At 50.5% G+C, this 22,574-nt stretch overlaps 1 protein-coding gene across 1 annotated transcript; it reads left to right on the plus strand.

Moving 5' to 3' along the window:
- The first annotated feature begins 15,915 nt into the window (after positions 1-15,915).
- Positions 15,916-22,028, plus strand: TCF15 (transcription factor 15). Its single transcript, XM_084246691.1, has 2 exons — positions 15,916-16,687; positions 21,733-22,028. Exons 1-2 carry the CDS (start codon positions 16,169-16,171, stop codon positions 21,805-21,807), a joined length of 594 nt encoding a protein of 197 aa, XP_084102817.1. The 5' UTR covers positions 15,916-16,168; the 3' UTR covers positions 21,808-22,028.
- Positions 22,029-22,574: the final 546 nt, after the last annotated feature.

Here is a 22,574-nt window from a genome sequence, read left to right on the forward strand (position 1 = left end):
TGGATTTCCTCACCGCATGGTAGTTTCAGAGTGATTGGGATCCTTTCATAGCAACTAACTTCTCCCCAAATGATCGCGCCAAGAAAGAGAAAGTGGAAGCTGCTCGTCTTTTAAACCCTGGACCTAGAAATTGACAAAGCACCACTTCTTCCACAGTTGTTAGTCAAAGCAGTCACGGGCCAGCCCAGATGCAGAGAGCGGGTGCTTGGGAGGAAGGGCAAAGAACGGGTGGCTGACTTGTATGTACTTGTATATATACTGCCATGTATATTTAACATGACAGATTGCTCTCCAGATGGCAGCTCCAGTCCCGACTCCCCAAAACCATCTCCACATTCCCACCCACATGCCTCTACCCATCCTTTTCAGCTCACCCTTTGCATAGCAAGGTATAAACTTTCTTGTATATGGGCCACTTGATTCAGGCACAAGTATAAATGTAGGAGGACGTTTCAGAAGCAGATAAGCCAGGTGAAGTGCTAGGTGCACTTGCAGCTTGAACAGTTCTTTCCAGCCCTTCACTAAACCCTGAGTTCCATCTCTTCATAGGAGACTTGGCATCTGAGTACTTCATACCACCTCAATCCACAATAAGCCAGTATAAGCCACCCATCTCCCTGCATGCCCAGCTTCTGCCATGGTTCCCACAGCACATCTCCACATGCACCCCTTAAAACCCAAGTCAATCATGTCCCTCCTCTGCTCAGAAGCCTATGATGGACTCCCACATTTCTCAGAGTTCTGGTGAGGATCTGACCCCATGACCCTTTTCTCCTCATTCCCTCTGCCCTCCCCTTCTCTGTCCCATTCCGGCCCCTGGCAGGACAGCCACACACCAGCATGCCGCTCCCAGGCCTGTGCACCTGCTGTGCCCTCCGCCTGAAACCCTCTGTCCCTCTGAGTTTCTATTGCTCAGCCTTACCTGATCAAACACCACTCTTCCCCACCCACACTCTACCCCTGACACTGCTATGGTTTCTTCATAACATTTCTTCCCTCACGTTGGTATGTTAAGTTGTATATTCGTTTATTGTCCGTATCCTCGCCAAATCATAAGTGCAAGCCAGAGGGTCTTGGTTGGACTTGTTTGCTGCAGACCATAAGCACCGGTACAATTGACTTTTAGTAGGGGTTCCAGTTTGAGATGTGCTGGGGGAGATAGTAGGGAGTCCTTGAAGGTTCTTGAGCAGGAGAAGATGAACTGAAAGCATGTGAATCTGACAGTGAGTTTGGGTTAATTCAAGTTATTGAGGTCCACACATTGTTGGTGGGGTACAAGTTGGCTCTCTGGAAAGAAGTTCATGGGGCCTCCCTGGTGGCGCAGCGGTTGAGCACTGGGTTGCGAAGCTGCCCGTGGCCTCTGCAGCGCCGGTTCGATCCTGCTCTGCTGCTCCCCGGCTGCTCCCCGGCTGCTCCCCGGCTGCTCCCCGGCCACCGGAGGAGGGTCCCACATGGCGTACTTGGGTCCTTCTGCCTGCTCTGCTCCCTGCTCTACCTCTGGTGAATTCTCTCACCCTCCCACGCTTCTGACTGTACCCAGTGCTTGTATAAACAAACAAACAAACAAACAAATAAATAAATAAAACATGCCTCTATTAAAAAAAAAAGAAGTTCATGGATGACATTTTCTATTTTTTTCTATTTTTTAAATTTTTTTTTATTTTTTACATCATTGTTCATTTTTAAACAATATTTGCTTCCCCCCACCCCCTCAGGTGTAGTCCCCAGAGTTTCCTGCTCCAATGCACCTGTGTACCATCACTTCAGTCCCTTGTGCTCCTCCCTCCCTCTGATCCCTCTCCCTCCTCCTCCCCTGCAGGATGTCTCTGATTTATAATTGGGATGACATTTTCTAATGGATAAGTTTTCCCTTATCCATTTTTCTAATATTATTAGCATGGACTAAACTAAAACAAAACAAAAAAAATTACCAAGGATAAAAGGTAGTGTCTCACGAACAATGATGACACTGATTGCGGCTTCTACTAACATCATAAATTCCAACTCAGAGCCAATAAACATTACAAAGTTTAACTTAGATCAAGTTTTTTTCTTCTAGTTGAGCCTCAGTTTACCCATTGGTGGAATGAAGATAATAACACTGCCCCATATGGTATGTTTGCTAGACACTTGCTAAGTGCCAGACACTGGGCACATTTTAACTCATTCAGTACTCATGGTGATGGCTCACACCACTTAGCAAAATTATCCTCTACCACTGAGTGAGTACTAGTATAATTCTCCTTTCTTGGCAGATGAAAGGGAGGCATAGAGCAATTAAGTAACCTATCTAAGTTTCAACCCTGGGGAGTGGTGGGGCTGGATTTGGACTCCCCGAGTCCTCACTCCCAGGGTAACTTCAAAGGTAGTACCTACCCTGTGGCACATTTTAGGGCAGCCTTGTGCTCACAGGCATGGTGTGGGAGAGGCAGGGGGAGGAGTTGGCCTATTTGAGACTGATCATGTCTATGACCAAACTAAAACGGACACAAAAGGCACAGGAATGAGTTGTGCTGTGACAAGCCCAAAAGTCCCCTCTGGGCTGCAAACCAAGGGTCCTGAGCTCCCAGATATCTCCTTTGGAGCATTTTATTATTTACCAATCCTAGAATAATGACTGTGAATAACAATTACAACTATTGCGTATTGACTGGATGCTAAGTATTTCCCCTGCATTTTGAATTTCTCAGCAACCCTAAGAAGTTAGAGACTCACATTCACCTCATTTTACATGCAAAGAGACTGTGCTTACTAGCAGAGCTGGGATTTGATCCCTGTGCCTCTACCTGCTAATGGGTCCATAAGGTCCATTTACTAAAGACTTTCATGCCATTATCTCACTTGATATCCCAGCTACACCTTGAAGGCCAGGCCTGATCATTCACTGATAAGGACACTAAGTTGCAAAGCCCTACCCAAGGCCACACAGCTCTTTGCAACAAATCTGCCCTGCACACCTCCCCCAGAAGTGTCCAGGATGTCACAGCTGGAAGGGACCCGATTTATAGTGCAGGAAGAAGAAAGTCAAGTCTCTGGGTTGCTGGGCAGGGCTCTCAGGCAGTTGCCCAGAGATCCTGTTTACTGGCAGGCCGGAGGCACACCACACCAGGAAGGAGAGGCCCCCAAGGAGATGCCCCATGTTTGCATCTTCAAAGCCTGGTCCTGTGCTCTCCCATCCTCAGGGCTCCCCAGAGGGGCAGCAAGCTGTCACCGCCAAGGAATGTCCTCCAGCTCTGGTCTCTCTGACTTAACCTGGCCTCTCCACTCCTGCCCTTTCCTGACCCCCATCTGCTTCCCCACATGGACAGTGCTGCGTCTGGGCCCCTGCAGCGCAGTCACTCCTGCAGCAAACCGGTATTGCGTGTCAGGTACTATTTTAGGCACTGGGGATACATTCAGGAATAAACAGTGATCCTTGCCCCAGAATATCAACATCACAGGGCAGGGATCACTGTTTATTATTCTTGAATGTATCCCCAGTGCCTAAAATAGTACCTGACATACAATAGTGGTTTGCTGCAGGAGTGAGTGCTCTGCAGGGGCCCAGACGCGGGACTGTCCATGTGGGGAAGCAGATGGGGGTCAGGAAAGGGCAAGAGTAGAAACCATAAATAATAAACACACTAAGAAAAGTGTGTAATACATTAGGCAGTTATAAAGGTCATGGTAAAATTAAAAATTGAGGAAGGCAAGTGGTTTGGGAGTGGGGAGGGGGAGTCACAGTGTCAAATAGGGCAGATAGGGCAAGCACATCTGAGCAGGAATGTGAGCAAGATAAGGAAGTGAACCAGGCAATACCTGGAGGAAGAGTATTCCAGGCAGTGGAATACTAGCCACAGCAAGTGCAAAGGCCCTGAGGCAGAGAACCTGGTGTCTGAGAAGCAGCCAGGAGGCCAGTGTGGCTGAAGAGAAGCCAGTAAGCATAGAGGGTAGGAGACAGGACAGAGAGTAATAGGGTAGAAAAGGGTGGATCACATAGGACAGTTGCTCTGAGTGAACTGGGAGCCAAAAGAGGATTTGGACCAAAGGAAGGTCATGGTCTCACTTGTGCATTACAGAACCTCTCTGGCTGCTGTGTCAGAGCACATTGAGAGGGAAGAGGGAGCACCCAAGGGGTCCTGTGAGGAGACTGTGGCAATAATCCCAGTGAGAAATGAATGAAGGTGACTTACCTGGGAGATAGCAGTGTCCTAGTTACTAATGCTGCATAGTGGGGTAGCAAGCTACCCCAAAACTCAGCATCTTAAAGCAATAACTAAGCTAACAAATTCAGAGAGGTGTGGCTGGGATGGCTTGTCTCCTGGTTATGTTGTGAGCCTTAGCTGGGAAGACTTGAAGTGTGGAGGTGAATTAACAACTGAGGGCTGGAATGATCTAGAGGCCACTGGACTGGCCTGAAGAGCAGGACTTCCAGCAGGAGCACCTACACATGTGCTCTCCATGTGGCCTGGGCGTCGTAATATGGCGCCTCAGAGCATTTGAGCTTCTTGCGTGGCAGCTCAGGGCTCTGGAATGAGTGCTCCTGTGGACGAGGCAGAACCTGCATCACCTTTCTGCCAATTGCTATTGTTTAAAGCTATCACAAGGGCCTGAATTTGATCCCCGGCTGGCCAGGGAGCTGACCCACATGTCACAGCAGATCTCTCCTGACTTGCCTGCTGCTGCCCTCAGCAGTGTATTTCAGTAGATCTGCCTGTTCCACTCCCCACTCTGTTTCTGGTGAATCCTCTCACCACTACCCCCCACCCCTCCACACCTCTGGTGAACACCCCAGTTCTTGTATGCATTGAATAAATAAATCTTTAAAAAAATTGAAAAAATAATAAAGTCATCACAAGCCCACCCAGACTTAAGGGGAAGGAAGGGACATGAACTCCTCTCCATGGGGCCATGTTCTAAACCCACTACAAGGCCCTTAGCATCTTCAAGGCAAATTGGAAGTTTTTGTGTTAGCTCATGCAGGAGGCACTGGGAGGGAGGGTGTCGGAGAGGTGTTATTCACCAGGGCTCATGGCCCCAGTGACCAGAGCAATTACCAGCTCGTGTGGGTCAGCCAGAGAAGAGAGCACCAGTGCCCCCTGGCTAGTCAGGGCAGGCATCCTGGAGGAAGTGATGCATTAGCTGCTTCTTAGAGAGAGAGGGGTGAGCCCAGAGAAATGGGAGAGAAGTCCCAGGACACAGAAAATTGGGAGCACTAACAATGCAGGCAGGAGAGGGTGCTTGAGAGTTCAAATACTTTGGGTTGGAATCCTGCCCCACCCCTTCTAGGGAGTGACATTAGGCGGCCCATCTTGCTCTCAGGCTGGGTATGCTGTAAAATAGAAGTGATAACCATTGCATTGCCTTCAGGTGACAAAATGCACTCAAGCTTCCTCCCAGATCTAACGAGAATCAATCTGTCAGTTCTGACTAAGAAATTATATATGGTGGTCATCTGACTTGGGCTCCTGGGTGCTCCGATGAGAAAAGAGGGAGAAGCCCACTGCTACCCAGCACAGAAGGGGAGGGCCTGAGTGGCCCCCCACGGACCTGCCACTGCCTGACTCCTCCTTGTCTGTTCTCACTCCTTGCCCCTCAGTTCATTGGGGAAGGGGTGTCACTTCTTCCATGTATGTGCGCCCATCCCATCCAAGGAATCCTGGGAGACCTCCAGTGGGGATCACCTGACCCAGAAGTGGCGCCTGGAAGATGGGGGGTGGGGTGGCCTGTGCCCCAATAAGGACTCCCCCCTGCCTGCTTTCTCCATGTCCCTGTTCAGCAGGAATTCCTCAGTCCAGCATGGAGTTCCGGTGGATTTTATGGGCCAGCCACAGCAGACAAATGGAGAAGAAAAACATCCCTCTGGAGCCCTGCTCAGCTCTCAAAATCTGATTTCCGCTCAGCCGGAAGGAGCCTGGACTGCTTTAACCCTCTGTGGGAGGGGACCAGGAGTCTGATTCTAGATCCTCCTAGCTCCCTGCCTGCCTCCCCACAACACTGACTCAATTTCTTCCACGGTCCTACTCTGGCCCCCACCTGCCCTGGAGCCCAGCCCCTCGCACCCCTTTGCAGAACTGCCTCAAAGACCCCAGTCCTGGTCTAGCATTGCCAGCAAAGCAGCCGCTCACTGTGAGCCTACTGTGTGCCAGGTGTCATAAACACGGGCTCCTGGGGGGCCTGGAGAGCACAGTGGGACAGAACATGGCTTTGGGTCTCTGACAGAAATGGATTTGAGATCCAGTTCTGCCTGTTTTACTTTGTAAGATCTTAGACACAGTCCCTTGGCCTCACCAGGTCTGAGTTTCCTCATCTGTAAAAGGGGTTTAATCCTATCTTATAGGATTGGTGTGCAGAGTCAAGGAGATCAGGTATGTAATGAGCTTAGCATTCAGTCCTTTGTGAAGAATAATTGTTGGTATTGCCAGTCCCCTGCCCCAACAAACCCGACAGGCATCATCACTCCCATTTTATAAATGAGAAAAAGAGAGACTCCCAGGAAGCACCTTTCCCGGCTCCAGGCCTCTCTCGTTCCTACGCTTAATCAGAACTGCAAGCCCTGAGTTTATTAAGCAATTCAGTCAGTCCTGATTATTTGAAGAGTCCACATTTGCGAGTTCACCTACTTGCTAAAATTCATTTGCACCCCAAAGTGTGTGCTTGCTGGTCTTCCATGGTGACACAGGGACATGTGCAGAGTGACCAAAGCTGCTGAGCTGGACCAAGGGGACACTCTGCCTTCTTATTCCTGCTCTCACACTATGAACACATGTCCTTTTTGTTGTTTGTTTACTACCAGGCTTTGCAAATCTTTGTGCTTTTTGTTGGTGATGTCACCAGCTAAAAGGGCCTCGCACCCAGTGCTGAGATCTGCCTATGTGGTGCGGTCAGCTCTGTTCAGTTGTGAGAACAGGGCGGTTGGCCACCAGGCCTATGTGAATGAACCAACAGTAATATTAAATAAGGTGACCTTCTATGAAGCAATCCGCAGGCTCTGCAGGATGAGTTCGATCCCCGACCGGCCAGGGAACAACCCACATGGTACGGGAGACCTCTCCTCACTCGCTGGCTGCTCCCCTCAGCATTGTACTTCAGTCAATCTGCCTGTTCTGTTCCCCACCCTGTATCTGGCAAATCCTCTCACCCCCTGCATCTCTGGCCTGTACCCCAGCTCTTGTATGCATAAATAAAAATAAATCATAAATAAATAAATAAATAAATAAATAAATAAATAAATAAAATAAGGTGACCTTAAACACAGGAAACAAGGTTATGTGGTGAAAATGTGACCAGAGGCTCACAGAAACCTAACCATTTATTTCCCTCCAGGAGCAATGGTTGAGCATTTGCTAACTCAGTGTTTGCCATGACTTCATAGAATATAATTAGAGCAAATAAAAAAAATCAATTAAACTTTGAGGTTTTTGGAACTTTCAAGTGTGAAATAATATTTCAGGAGGCAGCACAGTGAGCTACAGTTGCAAATAGTATTGCTTGCTAATGCATAAATTACTTCACAAGCTGGTGGCTTAAAGCGACCATTTTCTTACGCTAACAGCTCAGGACTCATAATGGATACAGCACAGAAGGCTGTCACAGATCCTTGATGTCAAAGGCTTTGCCTGGAAGACTACAAGATGGGATAACTCAACAACAGCTGAGTCTGGAATCAGGAAGGAGCATGTCTGTCCCCTGGGCTGGGAGAACCGGAAGAACCTTACAACCAATCAGAAGCATCTTTACCTGGCTCTGGTTGTGACCTGGGTATCCTCCCAGTGTGGTGGCCACAGGGCATTTGAACTGGTTACCTGGCCACTCTGAGCTCCAAGCAAGAGGACTCCAGCGAAAAAGGCTTTTCTGACCCAGTCTCTGAAATCACACAGGACCACTTCTGCTTAAGTCAACTAGTCAGAGCAGCCACCAGGCTGCCCAGACTGAACGGGAGGGGATATAAAACCCACTCTTGATGGGAAGACAGGGGATTGTTGTTAAATAAACCAGCACAGCTATTAACAGACTTCAGATAATTAGAAATCCAGATCCAAATACTCCTGCACCTTCTCCTAGCTGGGCAATTGGTGGGCAAGTTTCCTAACTCCTCAAAGCTCTAATTTCCTTTTCCATAACATGATTGTAATTACAGCCCCCAGTTTCTAGGAGGGTGATGATGAAATGGGACAAGAGGTATAAAGTAACTATTTCAGTACCTGCACACAGTGCGGTTGTACATTATTCATTATGAAACTGGGTGTATTGGTAACCACTTGCACTTGGCTACATGTAAAAGAAACCCAACAGAGTGACAGCACCAATTAGGAGATGTTTCAGTTTCAAGAGGTTAGAAACTAGTGTGCCTGCTCAGAGAATGCATCAATGACGGAGCTGCCCTGACTTCACTCTGCCCTTCTGAGCATGCGATTTTTGTTCTCATGGCACCAATGGCCACTCTATATCTAGAAACTGCATCTCCATTCCAGGCAGGAAGAAGGTGAAGGGTGAAGGTGAAGGGCAAAATCTGCCATTTCATCTGAGGAAATAAACCTCAGACCATCTGTCTTCATCTCATTGGCCAGAATGAGTCACATGGCCACCCCTAGCTGCAGTGAAGGCTGAGGACAGGAGTATTTATAGCTAGATACACTGCTGCCCTAGAGAAATTGGGATTTTCCTGATAGATGGCAGCAGGGGTGGGGGAGGTGATAGTGTGAGGCAGAATCCGCATCGCACTCCAAGAGAGCAACCCACACACGCACCTGTTGTGCCAGCATCACCACTGACCTTTGAGCACAGACTAAAACACAACTGCCTCACAGGGCTCCCTCAGTTAAGGCAGCTGAAATTTGATCCAGGAAACCTCCCTCAGGAAGTCTTCCAGACTGCTCTGGGTCTCTGACCTCACTTTCTCTCTGAAATCTTGTCTGCGATGGGATACCAAATCTGGACTGGGGGGGCGGGGTGGGGGGTGGCGGAGGGATGTGAGTAATATGAGCTGTTGATGTCAGAGTTCTCTGGGGCCCACTCTCCAACTTGCACTCCCCCCTGCACCCCCTCCACCCCACCCCACCCCAGGCACTGTCTAGCCTGCAAAGGGGAAGAGAATTGCCTCTGGGCACAGTGAGCAGCTGAGCTCAGGATGGACCCTCTGCCCCTACTGTCTCCGGGATTTTCAACAGGCCTCCTGCTGTGTCCAAAGGACTTAAGCAGTGGTTTCAGTTAGCATCATCTGGACTACAACATTCTAGTGACTGTGCCCCCTGGCAATGGCATCTCAAACAATCCAAGTCAGGTGGGTACCTGGGCAGGCTAAGTTATTTAGCACTTCCTCCAACTTGAAAGTCTTTAAACATCAAGTCAATATTTGTTTAGAGATGGCACTGGAGGAGGGCACCCACCGCAGCATCAGACTTCCATTACAAAGCAATTCTGCTCTGGCCCCAGACTTGCATCCTCTACTCAGCAAAAGCAGAGTTTTACAGCTGGCAGATCTACTCTCCTTAGAGCAGTTCCGTGAGCATCTCAGCCTAAGCCACCCAGAAGTGGGGCCCTTCCATACTCACCTGTTCCACAACAACTTATCAAATAATTCCTGTCCACTCCCTAGCTGTGTGACCTTAGGCAAGTCACTTAACCTCTCTATTACTTGGTCTATTCATCTGTAAAGTGGGAACATTCATAGTACACTCATAGCTCAGGGGGATGCTCTGAGATTAAATGAGAAAATGCATACAAGTGCCGAGAAGGAGGCCTGGCATGTAGTTATCCCTCTATAATACTATTATTATTTCAATTCTTATTGCACTTTGCTTGACAGAAGTGCCAGAAAATATTTTCCCCTGACATATTACTTTTTTTTTAAGAATTTTATTTATTTATTTATTTATTTTTTAATAGAGGCATGCTTTATTTATTTATTTATTTGTTTGTTTGTTTGTTTGTTTGTTTGTTTATACATGCACTGGGTACAGTCAGAAGCACGGGAGGGTGAGAGAATTCACCAGAGCCAGAGCGGGGAGCAGAGCAGGCAGAAGGACCGAAGTACACTGCTGAGGGGAGCAGCGGGCGGCAGGAGAGGTCTGCGCGCCATGTGGGACCCTCCTCTGGTGGCCGGGGAGCAGCCAGGGATCGAACCTGCGCTGCAGAGGCTGTGGGCAGCTTCGCAACCAGCACTCAACCGCTGCGCCACCAGGGAGGCCCCCACATATTACATTTCTAATGATATTTTAGCATCCTTGGAAAGAGGGGCTCTGGAGAAATGCTAGGAAGTTCCCTTCTCAACTTGGCTCTGCCTAGTAACCAACACCCACCTGCTCTTTCTCTCCTATCAGACATGATTTCAAGAAAGAATGGGGTACCCACTTGCACTCAGGAGACTATCACTGAGTGCCTGGAGACATGTCTGCTAAACTGTAATCTCTATTAGAGATTTGGTGGGAAGGTTTGGAGAGAATAGGTTTGTGGTCAAATAAACTTAGAAAATGCAGATTAAAATGAAACCTAGTGGGTGCATTTGCTGTAGGATTCCTCAGAGCCTTAGCATGTCAATTCCAGGTCTCTAGAAGGGGAAACAGAATGCAACGTCCCAGACTTTTTTTTTATCATGGAAACCTGGGCATCTCTCAGAGCAACATTTCCCAGGAATTCACTCTTGAAAATTATGACCTGAGGGGGGCCTCTGAGGAACTGAACTCTAGTGATGACATCAAAGGCACCAGCCTACACTGGAAGACACGCAGGAGGTCATTGCAGTTTCCTAAGTAACCTAAACCTGGTGTCTTTACGTAAAGATAGTTTAAACATTTAACACACTCATTTTGATAGGGGCTAGGGAGGAAGAGCAAGGCACCACACCCAGGGTCGGAATCCACACATACACACAGCATATGCCGCACGTACCCACTATGTGATTAATGATCTGTTCTCTTTACACTAAAACTCTTGTTTTCCACTGAGATTCCCACCCTGATGATGCCCGAGTGAGTGCCAGACAGCGATGCCATTGGATGTACCAGGGTCAAGATAACTGGGAGGCTGATAACAAGTTCTGAGGACTGAACACGACAAACACCAGGAACAGCAGCTGTCGGGCTGTTTGCTTATGCCTGTCTTTCTCTAACCCATCAGAAAAAGGCCAGCTCAAGATGACGAAATGGCCTCTTCAGGGTGCTATGCTCCCCATTGTTTCAGGTTAATGGTCAGTGAGCTAAAAAATAAAAGTGTTTATAGATTCAATTCCTCTCTCTGTTTTTGGCTTTTTGGTTGGTAGTGACAGGCAGCAGAATCCAGGCCTATTCCAGTAACAATTTGACAGATACTTCTGGATGTTTATTCTATGTCAGATTTTGACCTGCGGCTTGATTTTATCCTCTAAATATTTCAATGGAAAATTGCCATCATGCCAAATTCTGCTCCTACCACTTGCTGGTTGTGAGATCTTAAGACATTCCTTTAAGGATTAAATAACGATGACAGCTAACACACTTATACAGCACAGACCATGCGCTAGAATTATTACAAACACTACAAACACATCCCACTCATCTAATCCTCACTATCTTGTGTAGGCAGGCTCTATGATGAGCCCTGTTTTATAGATAAGGAAACTGAGGCACAGAGAAATTCTGCAAATTTTCCAAAATCACATGGCTGGTAAGTGACAGAGTTGAACCCAGGAAGTCAGACTTCAGAATCTGCAAACTTAACCACGTGACACGGCTTTATATCCAGAGCTGACACCCAGGGCAGACAGCACTGTATAAATTCCTTCCTCTTCTTTGCTAATAGAAACCCAGTATTCAGACGGGTCTGTGGTTGCCAAAGATTACCTTTCTCGGCCTTCTTTTCAGTTATGTATCATTAAATATCCTGACAAGGTCTGGACAACAGGACAGGGGCAGAAGTGAGGCTGTAACTCCCAGCAACTCCTCCCAGGCTGAAGTGCCCTTTCTTCAGCCTCTTTCTCCTTTTTGCCAGTTGAAAGGCAGATGGGATGGTTTCAGCAGCCTTTTTGGTCCGTGAGACAACGCAGGGAGTGGAAGACACATGTGGGGGAGAAAAAAGACTCTTCTGGGTCCCTGCCACATGTCTGCGTTAGTTAACTGATGTTGCATAACAAAACACCCTAAACTTAGTGGCCTATGATGCCAGGAATTATTTATTATCTTTATCTTCCTTTCTTTATTACCTATGTTATTTTTCATAGTTCATAGCTCATAGTGGGTCAGGAGTTCAGGATCCACAACTAAGAAGGTCACTCAAACAACTAGCAAGTCAGTGCTGACTATCCTGGGGATGTCAGCTCCTCTTTACAAAGGCCTCTCCACACGACAACCTGAATGTCCTCAGGGCACAGTAGCTGCTGTCTCCCGAGTGAGTGATTCAAGGAGAACAAAGCAGAAGCTCAAAGCCTTTATCAGCTCAATTCAGAAGTCACACACTGTCACTTTGCCTTAGTCTCTTGGTGACACAGACTCTATTGATTTATTTATCTATTCTTTCACCAATACTACTCTGTGGCTTTACTGCAGCTTTACAGTAAGTGTTGAAGTTGGGGAGGGCCAATTCCTCTGATTTTGTTCTTCTCCCTCAATATTGTGTTGACTGTACAGGGTCTACTTCCATATTTTTAGTGCATGTCTTTAAATATTTATATTCCTTATAAAATCTGAGGTGCTGATTTGTGTGCATGGGATATTAATTTACACAAATGGTCATGTCTGTAGATCTGGTCAAAGGGAAAGGACTTTATGTGAAAGAGGTTAATACCAGGAGACAAGGATGACTGGGGGTCATCTTGGAGGTTGGCTCCCACACCACAGAATGGCTGGGGGCAGTGGGGAGAGGGGGCTCAATGGGATGGGATAAAGGGGAAGAAGTCAAACTCCACTGTGGTCAACACTACAAGACTTTGCACCCAAGTGTGGGAGGAGGCATGGTGTGCTTCACTGAGAAGCACATTGAACTTTGGCAGAGGAGTAGGGTTGCCCGGTCAGACCCAAAGGACAGGCCTTGCATAAACCAGGGATGACAGCTGGACAAAGACTCAGAAAAGTGCAAAGCTGGGGTCTCAGAGGAACTCCACGTGTTTCAGTGGGACTGAAGCCCAAGGTGGCCTGGTCAGGGAGGCAGGGCCAACTGCTAGTCTCAAACCTACAGGAGCTTCCTCTTCTTACTTGGTGAACTCCTACTCAGTTCTCACCAGCCTCTGGGTTGCCTGAGAGCCCATGTGGTTGGGGAAGAAGTTTGACTGACCTGGCCTACTGTGTGATCACTTGTTCCTCTCAGAACCTCAGTTTTTTCATCTGTAAAGTGGGCAAAATAACTATACCAACCTGGGAAGGTTGTGATGGGGAGGAAGGGTCTGCCCCATGAAGCTTATGTTCTAATAGGCAGATAAATATTCCCACTGCTGTCTACCCCAGTGCCCAGAAGTGTGCCTGGCACCTGGCCGGTGCTAATTAACATTGTAGATAAATGAATTTGCAAAGAAGCAAAGCAGGGTAAGGAGGAGAGGGAGAGCAGAAGGAGGTGCTGGGGGCAAAAGGGGCAGTTGGTATTTTAGTCTGAGAAGACCAAACAGATTTCTCAGTCAGAGAAGTCAGAGAAGGACTCCCTGAGAGGGGAGATTGGAAGGAAGTGGGGGAATAAGGTAAGGGACTATCCGGGGACAGATGAGATAGACAAGGGTGGCCTCTAGGGATAGCGAGGAGTCTTGTGTGGCTAGAGCAGAGCAAAGGATGGAGGACAAAAATTGCCAAAGCCCCTTGTGTGGGCAGGTTGAGAATGTGACAAAAGCCCCACCCCACTCCCATAGACAAGATCTAGAACAGAGGCAAAGTTGCTCAGTAGCACCCTAGACAGGCTCCTTGGCCCACAGTCTGGTCCTAGCCACACCAGCACAAACTTCTGTTGGGTACAAAGCACTTACTGTATACCAGTCCCTGGCCTTATTAGCATAAACTCATGGAACCATCAACAGCCTCACCAGTAGGTACTATTATTGTCTTCACTTTTCAGAGCCGGAAACATACTCCAAGATACAGCAAACCTTGGGCCGGAACCAGGTCTCTCTGATGCCAGACCCTGGCTTGCTCTACTGCATTGTCCTAGAACTCTGTTTACAGCTCGCCTTCCCCTTTCAACACTGCAAAAGGCCTGTCTCAGACTCATTCATGGTTTTATTTTCCTCACAGGGTCCCCTGTGTCAAAACCTGTCTGAGCTGTGAATGAATGAATGAGCCTACCAAGTAAGCCCCCTCTGGCTTTTGGGCCCAGTTCACACCCTGTTTTGCTTCTCCAGGTCTAGCTGGGATGGGGAGGGGGCTGGACAGAGGAATTTCAAGCTTCCTGAGGATTGAGAGCAGAAGAGAGGGGGAGAAGGGGGAGAAAGTGAAAGTGAAGGGGAGCCAGGAGCCCCTGTGAGGAGGCGCAGACAGGGAAGGAAATCTCCCGGTAATAATTCATCAGCTCAGGAAGCAGCAGCCTGGCCTGGGGCTGCGTGTGGGACTGGCCTGTGGGGAGGGGGCCACGCAGGCTAAATCTCCTCCTCCCCAAAGCCCAGTCTGGCTGGGGTCACGGTCAAATGGTGGAGATGGGGGTGGGGTGGAGCCAGGTGTGAGAACAGATTTGCCTGCAGACCCTGGGGGCTAAAGACTTAGGAGGCTGCTCTCCCAGCAGCCAAGGGAAATCCTTCAGCCCCCCCAGGCCCCCAATCTTGTCCTGGGTCAGGAAAGCACAGAATGGCAGAGATGGGAGGCATCTTCCAGAAAACTGAGATGGAAACAAAATGTACCTACAAAAATTTCAATCCCACTTCCTGTGCTTTCTTTGTCACACTGGCTGCCATTTGGGCTGAAGAGAAAGTTATTGTCAAGGCCAAGTGGATGCAGGCTTAGCCAGTCCTCAGGATAGAGATGGGAAGGGGTATGAGCAGCATGGGGACGCCGGCAGCCGTCATCAGCTCAATAATTCTTTCCAGGGCCTCTGAGGAGTTTCCTGAATCTAAGGTTTCCTGAAGGAAGGAAGACATTGAGGAAAGACAGCCTGTGTGTGTGTGTGTGTGTGTGTGTGTGTTAGGGGTGGCATTCCAAGCAGAGAGGGTGGGGGGTGGGACACAGATTCAGACCCTGCAGCTGTCCAGGGTGACATTGTGGGGAGTGAGGGAGAGAAAATGGGGGTGCAGAATGAGGGAGCTGGAAAGGGGGCAATAGTGAAACCACAGACTGGGGCTACTGCCCCCACTCACGGCATGTCACACTGAAGGCCAAAGCTCTTCTTATCTGTAAATCGTGGACACTCCCCCCACAACTTCAATAGGGAGCAGTAAAAATCAGTAGAATTCAATATGTGTCTGGCACACAGTAGGGCCTCAAGCAAAATGTCAACACTGCGAGGGCAGAAGGGTTGTTTTGTTCAAGTCTCTAACCTCAGCTCAAAACCATGCCTGGCACATAGTAGGGAATCTGACAAACCCTTGTTGAATGAATAAAGGGAGCTACTGGAGTTTCTGTTTTGTTTTTGTTTTGCTTTTGCTTCCAAAAGATTGTCGTCAGGGATGTGACACTGTCGAATCCTTATTTGGAAAGAGTGTCTCTTTTCTCCCCATGTTCGGCATTGATCCCACCCTCTTCTACATCACGCAGAGTACGGGGCCCCATTCTAGATTTCTAAATCAGAATAAGGGAATCCAGGAATCTATCATGTCAGAAGCCCTGCTCCCCGATGCTCACTCAAACGAAAGTTGCAGAACCACGGAATTAGAATTTAAGTGTGAAAAACCCGGAGCTAGTTTCTCTGCAATCCTCTTTCAGAACGAGAAAACTGGATCTGATCCCAGTCTCCGCGAGGATCTAGGCGGAGGATTAGCATTTCGGATTTGGGCTCACTCGGGGCTCCCTGTCCAGACCCCAGCAAGCGTGGAACAGCCCGTCGGGACTTCAGGGCGGGCCACCAACTCGCGGGCCGCTTTCAACCTGGGGCACGGAGGGCGGCGGGCGCGTCGCCATTGGCCGAGGCGCGGGGTGCGTCTCCCCATTGGCCGGAGCGGAGCCTCCCGCCCCGGCCGGGGCGGCCTCGCGAGTGGCCCCTCCTCCGGCTATAAGGCGGCGGCCGGCGGGGCCGTGGGAGCGCGCGGGAGCGCAGTGCTGGGCGCGGTGGGCGCAGGACGCGGCGCACCGAGGGACGCGGACGGGCGCCCATGGCGTTCGCGCTGCTGCGCCCCGTCGGCGCGCACGTGCTGTACCCCGACGTGCGGCTGCTGAGCGAGGACGAGGAGAACCGAAGCGAGAGCGACGCGTCGGACCAGTCGTTCGGCTGCTGCGAGGGCCTGGAGGCGGCGCGGCGCGGCCCGGGGCCCGGGGGCGGGCGGCGGGCGGGCGGCGGCGCCGGCCCGGTGGTGGTGGTGCGGCAGCGGCAGGCGGCCAACGCGCGGGAGCGGGACCGCACGCAGAGCGTGAACACGGCCTTCACGGCGCTGCGCACGCTCATCCCCACCGAGCCGGTGGACCGCAAGCTCTCCAAGATCGAGACGCTGCGCCTGGCGTCCAGCTACATCGCACACCTGGCCAACGTGCTGCTGCTGGGCGACGCGGCGGAGGACGGGCAGCCGTGCTTCCGTGCGGCCGGCAGTGCCAAGAGCGCAGCCCCTGCCACCCCCGACGGCGGCCGCCAGCCGCGCTCCATCTGCACCTTCTGCCTCAGCAACCAGCGCAAGGGGGTGAGTGTGCGGCGCCCAGCACTAAAGCCTGGGTCAGGGGATGGCTGAGGTCGGGCCTATCCGGGCGGGCGCAAAAGAGAGGCAGGGGTCAGAGCAGGGATCACAGTGAACACGGGGAAGCGACGTGGAGTTAGTCAGAAGTGCTCCAGGCCCAGGACTTGGTGTGGTACAGACCCACTTGTTTAATGTCCCCCACAAAAGAAGAAGTGCAGGAAAGCCCAGAGCTCAGGCATGATTTCCAGGAGAGATTGCTCGTGGAGGGACACCCTCCCCGGCCCCCCCCAACGGAGGGAGCACTGGAAGAGGACTCACAGGAGGTGATAACAAAGGCCATCATGTATTGAGCTCTGCTTCTCGCTTTTTACCTTCATTAAGAAGCTGGGCAGGCAGGCAGTTATCTGCCCGTTTTATTACTGATGCCCTCTGAGGCTGGCACGGGTGTGAGCACGTGCCACCTTTACTCCCCTGGGAAGCCAGAGTGCAGGCACTGGGTTTGCTGAATTTGTGTTGCCTGGAGTTACCCCTTCTGTAAAATAATCTTCCCGCTCCTTAGATCTGACCCAAGAACAGGATGATGTTAAGAAAAGATGATGTACATGTCCAACCAAAAGCCTGGGGGTGAAGAGGGGGGTCCCTGAGGGTACCCAGACCAAGAGAGATGGAGTGTTGGGGGCACTGTTGAGTCAGCTGGGCAGAGCTGAAGTTCAGCTCCTGTGGTGCCTCCTAGGTGAGGAAACCACCTGGCTAGTGGTGGATGGATGGAGCTGGAAGCTGCTGAGGTTAGGGGGAAGGGGGCTTCTCCTGGATGAAAGCTGGTTCTCCTCCTCCTCCTCAAGGAACCTGCTCTTCCCTCCCTGCCTTTCCCTGTCTGTTCTGGGCTTTTCCTACGGTGAGGAAGCTTGTCTCTGTGACAGCCCTGGATTCCAGCAGCTACCATTTACATCTGGGGAAACTGAGTCTGAGCAAGTCCCTGACAGGTCCACAGACTTTTAGAAGGTGAAAGAACCTGGGGGGGGGGGGAGGTTAGGCCTCTGAGTCCCCTAGGCTTTGATTCTTATGGCTGCTCGAGGTCCCCTGCTTCACTCTGTTGTGGAGAAACCTGTTTCCTGGCTTCAGATCACCCCCTTCCGGCTCATCAGACTCCTAACCTGACCTCTCACCCTCATGGCTGCTGCGCTTTCCCTGAGTCCTTCTTAGGTTTGGCCTTGTACTCTCTCAAGATTCCTGCTCTCAAGAGCAGCCTCGTGGGCCCTGGTCAGTGCTGGCCTGGGAAGTTGGTGTGGGCCTTCAGGCATCCTTCCTGGGACGTGAAGGCTGACTAGGGCCTTGGTGGTTCTCCCCAACTGTCTTTTATCCATTAATCAGTTCACCAAACTTCACCCAGCAGCTGCATTTTGACAACGTTGAGAACATTCCCCAAGAAGCAGGTTGTGGATCCCCACGCACCAGCAGCAGGGCAGGACAGGGCGACAAAGGCGAGGGTGTGTGGTCTGAAGGGAGAGGGAGCAGCAAGGGATTTTGGGACCCAGAGGAAGGCCCCAACCCCGGGACTAAATTCCTGATGGATGCTCGGAACAGAGGCCAACAGATGAGGGGCTGAGAAGGGCGTACCAGGAACAGAACACAGTAAGAGTTAAGGCCAGAAAACATGACCTAGAGAAGGAAAAGGAGAGACATTAAAGATAGTGGAACCCAGAGGGGAGATGAAGACTGGCCAGTGACAGCCAACGCAGCGTCTTTGTGCGCGCTGAGCAGCTGAGCTGAACCATCTCCTCCGCATTATCAGGAAAATCCCTCAGCCGCAGAAAGGAGGTGCCGTGGTTATCCCCACCTGCTTTGACATCTGTCACTGGTTCAGAGACATGCAGTCCCTGATAGAGTCAGGGTTTAAACTCAGGCCTGCCTGATTGGGAGGTGGGAAAGGTTAGTGTGGAAGGGTGGTCTGTCACTGCCCACTGCACCGCAGGTGGGCTCGGGGCTTCTCTGCTTGGCTTTCAGTCTGACCCACAGTTCACGGGCCACACCTGGGTCTGGCTGCTTCCCTGGGATCTGTCTTCGGGACCAAGAACCCAGCCAAATTTGGCCACAGAAGCCATGTTCTCCACCCCACAGGTTCCCACAGAGACAGGCGAAAGGGGTGATCCTTCTTCCTTCTGGAAGAAGACTGGCTATCTTAGAGAGCCTCTGGGGGGCTCCCTTTTGAGCTGTGGAGGCCAGAGAGCTCCAAGACTCCAGAACCTGCCCCTTTGCTCTGAGCCACAACCACCCTCCCTGACTGGTCTGATGTTGGAGTCACCAAGGAAACAGCTCCCTGTATCATCTTCCTGTTTAAGGAGGGGGTTAGTGTGGCCCTCTGTGGTAGAACTCACAAGTGAGAGATGGAAATGGGTCTTGTCTCTGCCCTGTTTTCCCTTTTGTCACCTGGGTGTGGGGGGTTAGAGAGGATTATCTTACAAGGCCCTGCCCAGTTGGTGTGCCCACTTAGAAGCAGGAGGAACACAGACTATGGTGGCACTGGTGAGGATTCCTTGCCAGATGATGCTGATCATGATACTTATGAACGTTCATTGAGCACTTACTATGTTCTGACCCTTGGAAAGGGCTTTACCTGTGTTCATGTGTTTAATCTGCATAGCAGGTCCACCTGGCGCTGGGTGGAAACTGAGGCTGAGTGAGCTCACTTGCCTGAGATCCAAACAGTAGTCCAAGGCGAGCAGCAATCGAGTGGATTGCTCTCTGGAGTGGATCTGGAGTGGATCTCTCTGGAGTGGATCTCCTAACCTCGGTGCTTCCCAGAGCCCTTGGTGCTGAGTTCCTCAGGGATAAAGAAGCCGGGGCCTACGTATGGCCTCTTCTAAGTGTTTTTGGCACTTGACAAGCTTCTGTCACAGCTGGATTCACAATCGATTGCTCCCTAGGGTGGCAAGTGGAATCATTTGTCCCCATTTCATAGATGAAGAAACTGAGGTTCAAGGAGGTAAATAGGCCCAGCATTCTCTTGGGGCCCAGGGCTCCATCTGACCCCCAGTCTTGGGGTGGAGGTGGCTCTTCTTGTCCCTGAGGACCTAGCGTGAAAAGGTGGAAGGTCAGCTTTCTAGCCCTCAACCTCAACACCACTCCCCTCCCCTCCCCCATCTGCCCTTCTCAGACACTCCTGCCAGAGTTTGCCTGAGAAGCCCAAGCCCCAGGCTCTGCTGGGACTATGGCCTCAGCCCTCAAAATAGCCCTGCCTGTGAATGAACACACTGTCCCTTGGCCCGGAGAGCCTCCAGGGAAACTGTGCTCACATCTGGATGGATCTGCCCCAACCTGGGTCCAGTAGCGGAGGGAGGCAGGGGGCAGAGCTCCCAGACAGTCATCTTTCTCTAGATGGCTGAGAATGATGCCTGTCCCATCACCTCCTGGCCAGGCTTGAGGGGGTGGGGGTGAGCATTTACAGTGGAATTTCAGATTCTACTGTGACCTAGAAACAGGGCAGACTATTAGACACCATGGACTTAAGAGCCTGGCATTTAAACCAACAGGCTGGGTGCCTCTGGCCCAGTCATTGAATGACTGGCCTCAAAAGATGGGATGCTTCAGGGCCTCCCCGGTGGCGCAGCGGTTGAGCGCTGGGTTGCGAAGCTGCCCGCGGCCTCTGCGGCTCCGGTTCGATCCCCGGCTGCTCCCCGGCCACAGGAGGAGGGTCCCGCATGGCGCACAGACCTCTCCTGCCGCCCGCTGCTCCCCTCAGCAGTGTATCGGTCCTTCTGCCTGCTCTGCTTCCCGCTCTGGCTCTGGTGAATTCTCTCACCCTCCCGCGCTTCTGACTGTACCCAGTGCATGTATAAACAAAACAAACAAACAAATAAATAAATAAATAAATAAAATACGTGCCTCTTTAAAAAAAAAAAAAAAAGATGGGGTACTTCAAAATCTGTGATGTTAGTGGGTGATACTGAGGGCAAAACCTACATATCAGAGCTCGAGTACTGGATAGAGACCACCTCTGCCAGGTGCAGGACGGGTGGCTTCAGGCGCTGCCACCATTAGCTCTTCTTCACCACTGATTCAAGCAGCACTGGCTGGCATTGCTCCCTGTCAATCTCTGGGCTGAAACTGAGGCCACAGAGTGAAGGCGTTTCCCTACTATCCCCTGAGCTACCAGTCTAGGCGGGGACAAGAGAGGCATAATCCTCCCTTTCTGACAAATAAATCACAGCCACACAGAAAAGATCTCAGCTTTATCCTGATGGAATCTCTCCAGGAAGGGAGGAAGTGCTAGACCTTTGCAGGAATAGAAAAAGTGGCCCTTATTCCCAGGGAGATGGGACCAGAGAGAGCTGTTCCTTCATACACGCCGAATGAAGACAGGGAGGCCAGAGGTCCACAATCTTTTTGAGGTCAGTGACTAATCACTGGACATACAGTCAAGCAATGGGGAGAGCTGCTGCAGGGTTGTTTTGCCCTTCATGTAAATATTATGATTTCAAATGTATTGGATTTTTTTAAGCAAAAATTCAGATGGGGAGGAAACAAAAAAGATGAAAAAGTATAAATAACATTAAAAACTGGGCCTCCCTGGTGGCACAAGGGGTTAAGTCTCAGCACTATAAAGCTATTTGCAGCCACTGCAGCACGAGTTCAATCCCCAGCCAGGGAGCTACCCACATGGTGCAGCAGACCTCTCCTGACTTGCCCCCTGCTCCCCTCAGCAGTGTATTTCAGTCATTCCACCTGTTTTGTTCCCCACTCTGTCTCTGGTGAATCCTCTCATCCCCCACACCTCTGGCCTACTCCCCAGCTCTTGCATGCATAAATAAATAAAAAATTAAAAATTTAAAGAAGACTTTAAAGAAACTTCTGCACTTTGCTTTTGTCCTTGAATGATGTTATCTCCACCCCATCCTCATCAATACACACAAAGTTTCTTCTCCCTTCTACTGCATAAACTTTATTGCGTGACTGTAATTTTTATAGCAAGCCCCCTAAGACGCCATTAGTTAGTTTCAGCGTTCTTGGTGATGTGGTCAAATGTACCAATACCTCTTTTTCCCTTCCTGCAGGGTGGCCGGCGTGACCTGGGGGGCAGCTGCTTGAAGGTGAGGGGGGTGACCCCCCTACGAATGTCAAGGAGATGAGCCTGGACCCCTGTGCCACTTGCTCCAAGCAGGATCCTGGAGAAGGAAGCCAGAGGCCAGCAAAGACCCCAAGAGCTCAGCCCAGCCCTCTTTTGTCTGGGGATCGGAGTACAATGGCCTGGGCCCATGACCTTCAGGGCAGGCCCTTTGGGACATCTCCACCCCACTCTGAGGAGCTGTGAGGACTCATCCAGCAGGCCCCAACCCTGGCTGGTCAGAGATTGGGCAGAACTTTTGGAAAAACAAAGACTGTTGATGACAGAGGATGTGTGCATGCCTGTGTATAAGTGTGTGTGTGTGTGTGTGTATGCACGCATGTGTGTGTGTGTGAGAGAGAGAGAGAGAAAATTGGTGGGTTTAAAATAAAAGATATTTTTAAATAAAAGATGTTCCCAGCTGCAGAAGGGAAGGGCCTGGGGAATCAGGAATCAAAAATGACCCCCCTCTCCTGGACCTTGGGAGAGGCACAGACGTCACAGGTGCTGCCCTGTGCCCTGGGCAGGATCAGGCTAAGGGAAGGCTGGGAGACCCCTTTCCAAAAATAGAGATACCCAAGCTTTCCTCATAGTCTTCTTGGACAACTGTTAGGTGTCCACTGTGGTTGGTAAGGAATCTTAATTTTATTTATTGATGATTAATACATTCATTCACATGGTTCAGAATTCACAAGAGAGAAGATGGTGAAAACCTCCCTCCTCCGTGTCTCCCGCACCAGTAGGCAGCCTCGGCCACCAGCTTTTTGCGACATCCCCATTTTCCATGACTGA

The sequence above is a fragment of the Talpa europaea genome (assembly GCF_964194135.1).
Source record: "Talpa europaea genome assembly, chromosome: 11".
In the NCBI taxonomy this organism is placed as follows: domain Eukaryota; kingdom Metazoa; phylum Chordata; class Mammalia; order Eulipotyphla; family Talpidae; genus Talpa; species Talpa europaea.

Coding starts and splice junctions, on each gene's coding strand:
- TCF15 (XM_084246691.1), top strand. CDS start 16,169: ATGGCGTTCGCGCTGCTGCGCCCCGTCGGCGCGCACGTGCTGTACCCC. Junction 16,688..21,732: donor TCAGCAACCAGCGCAAGGGG/GTGAGTGTGCGG, acceptor CCCTTCCTGCAG/GGTGGCCGGCGTGACCTGGG.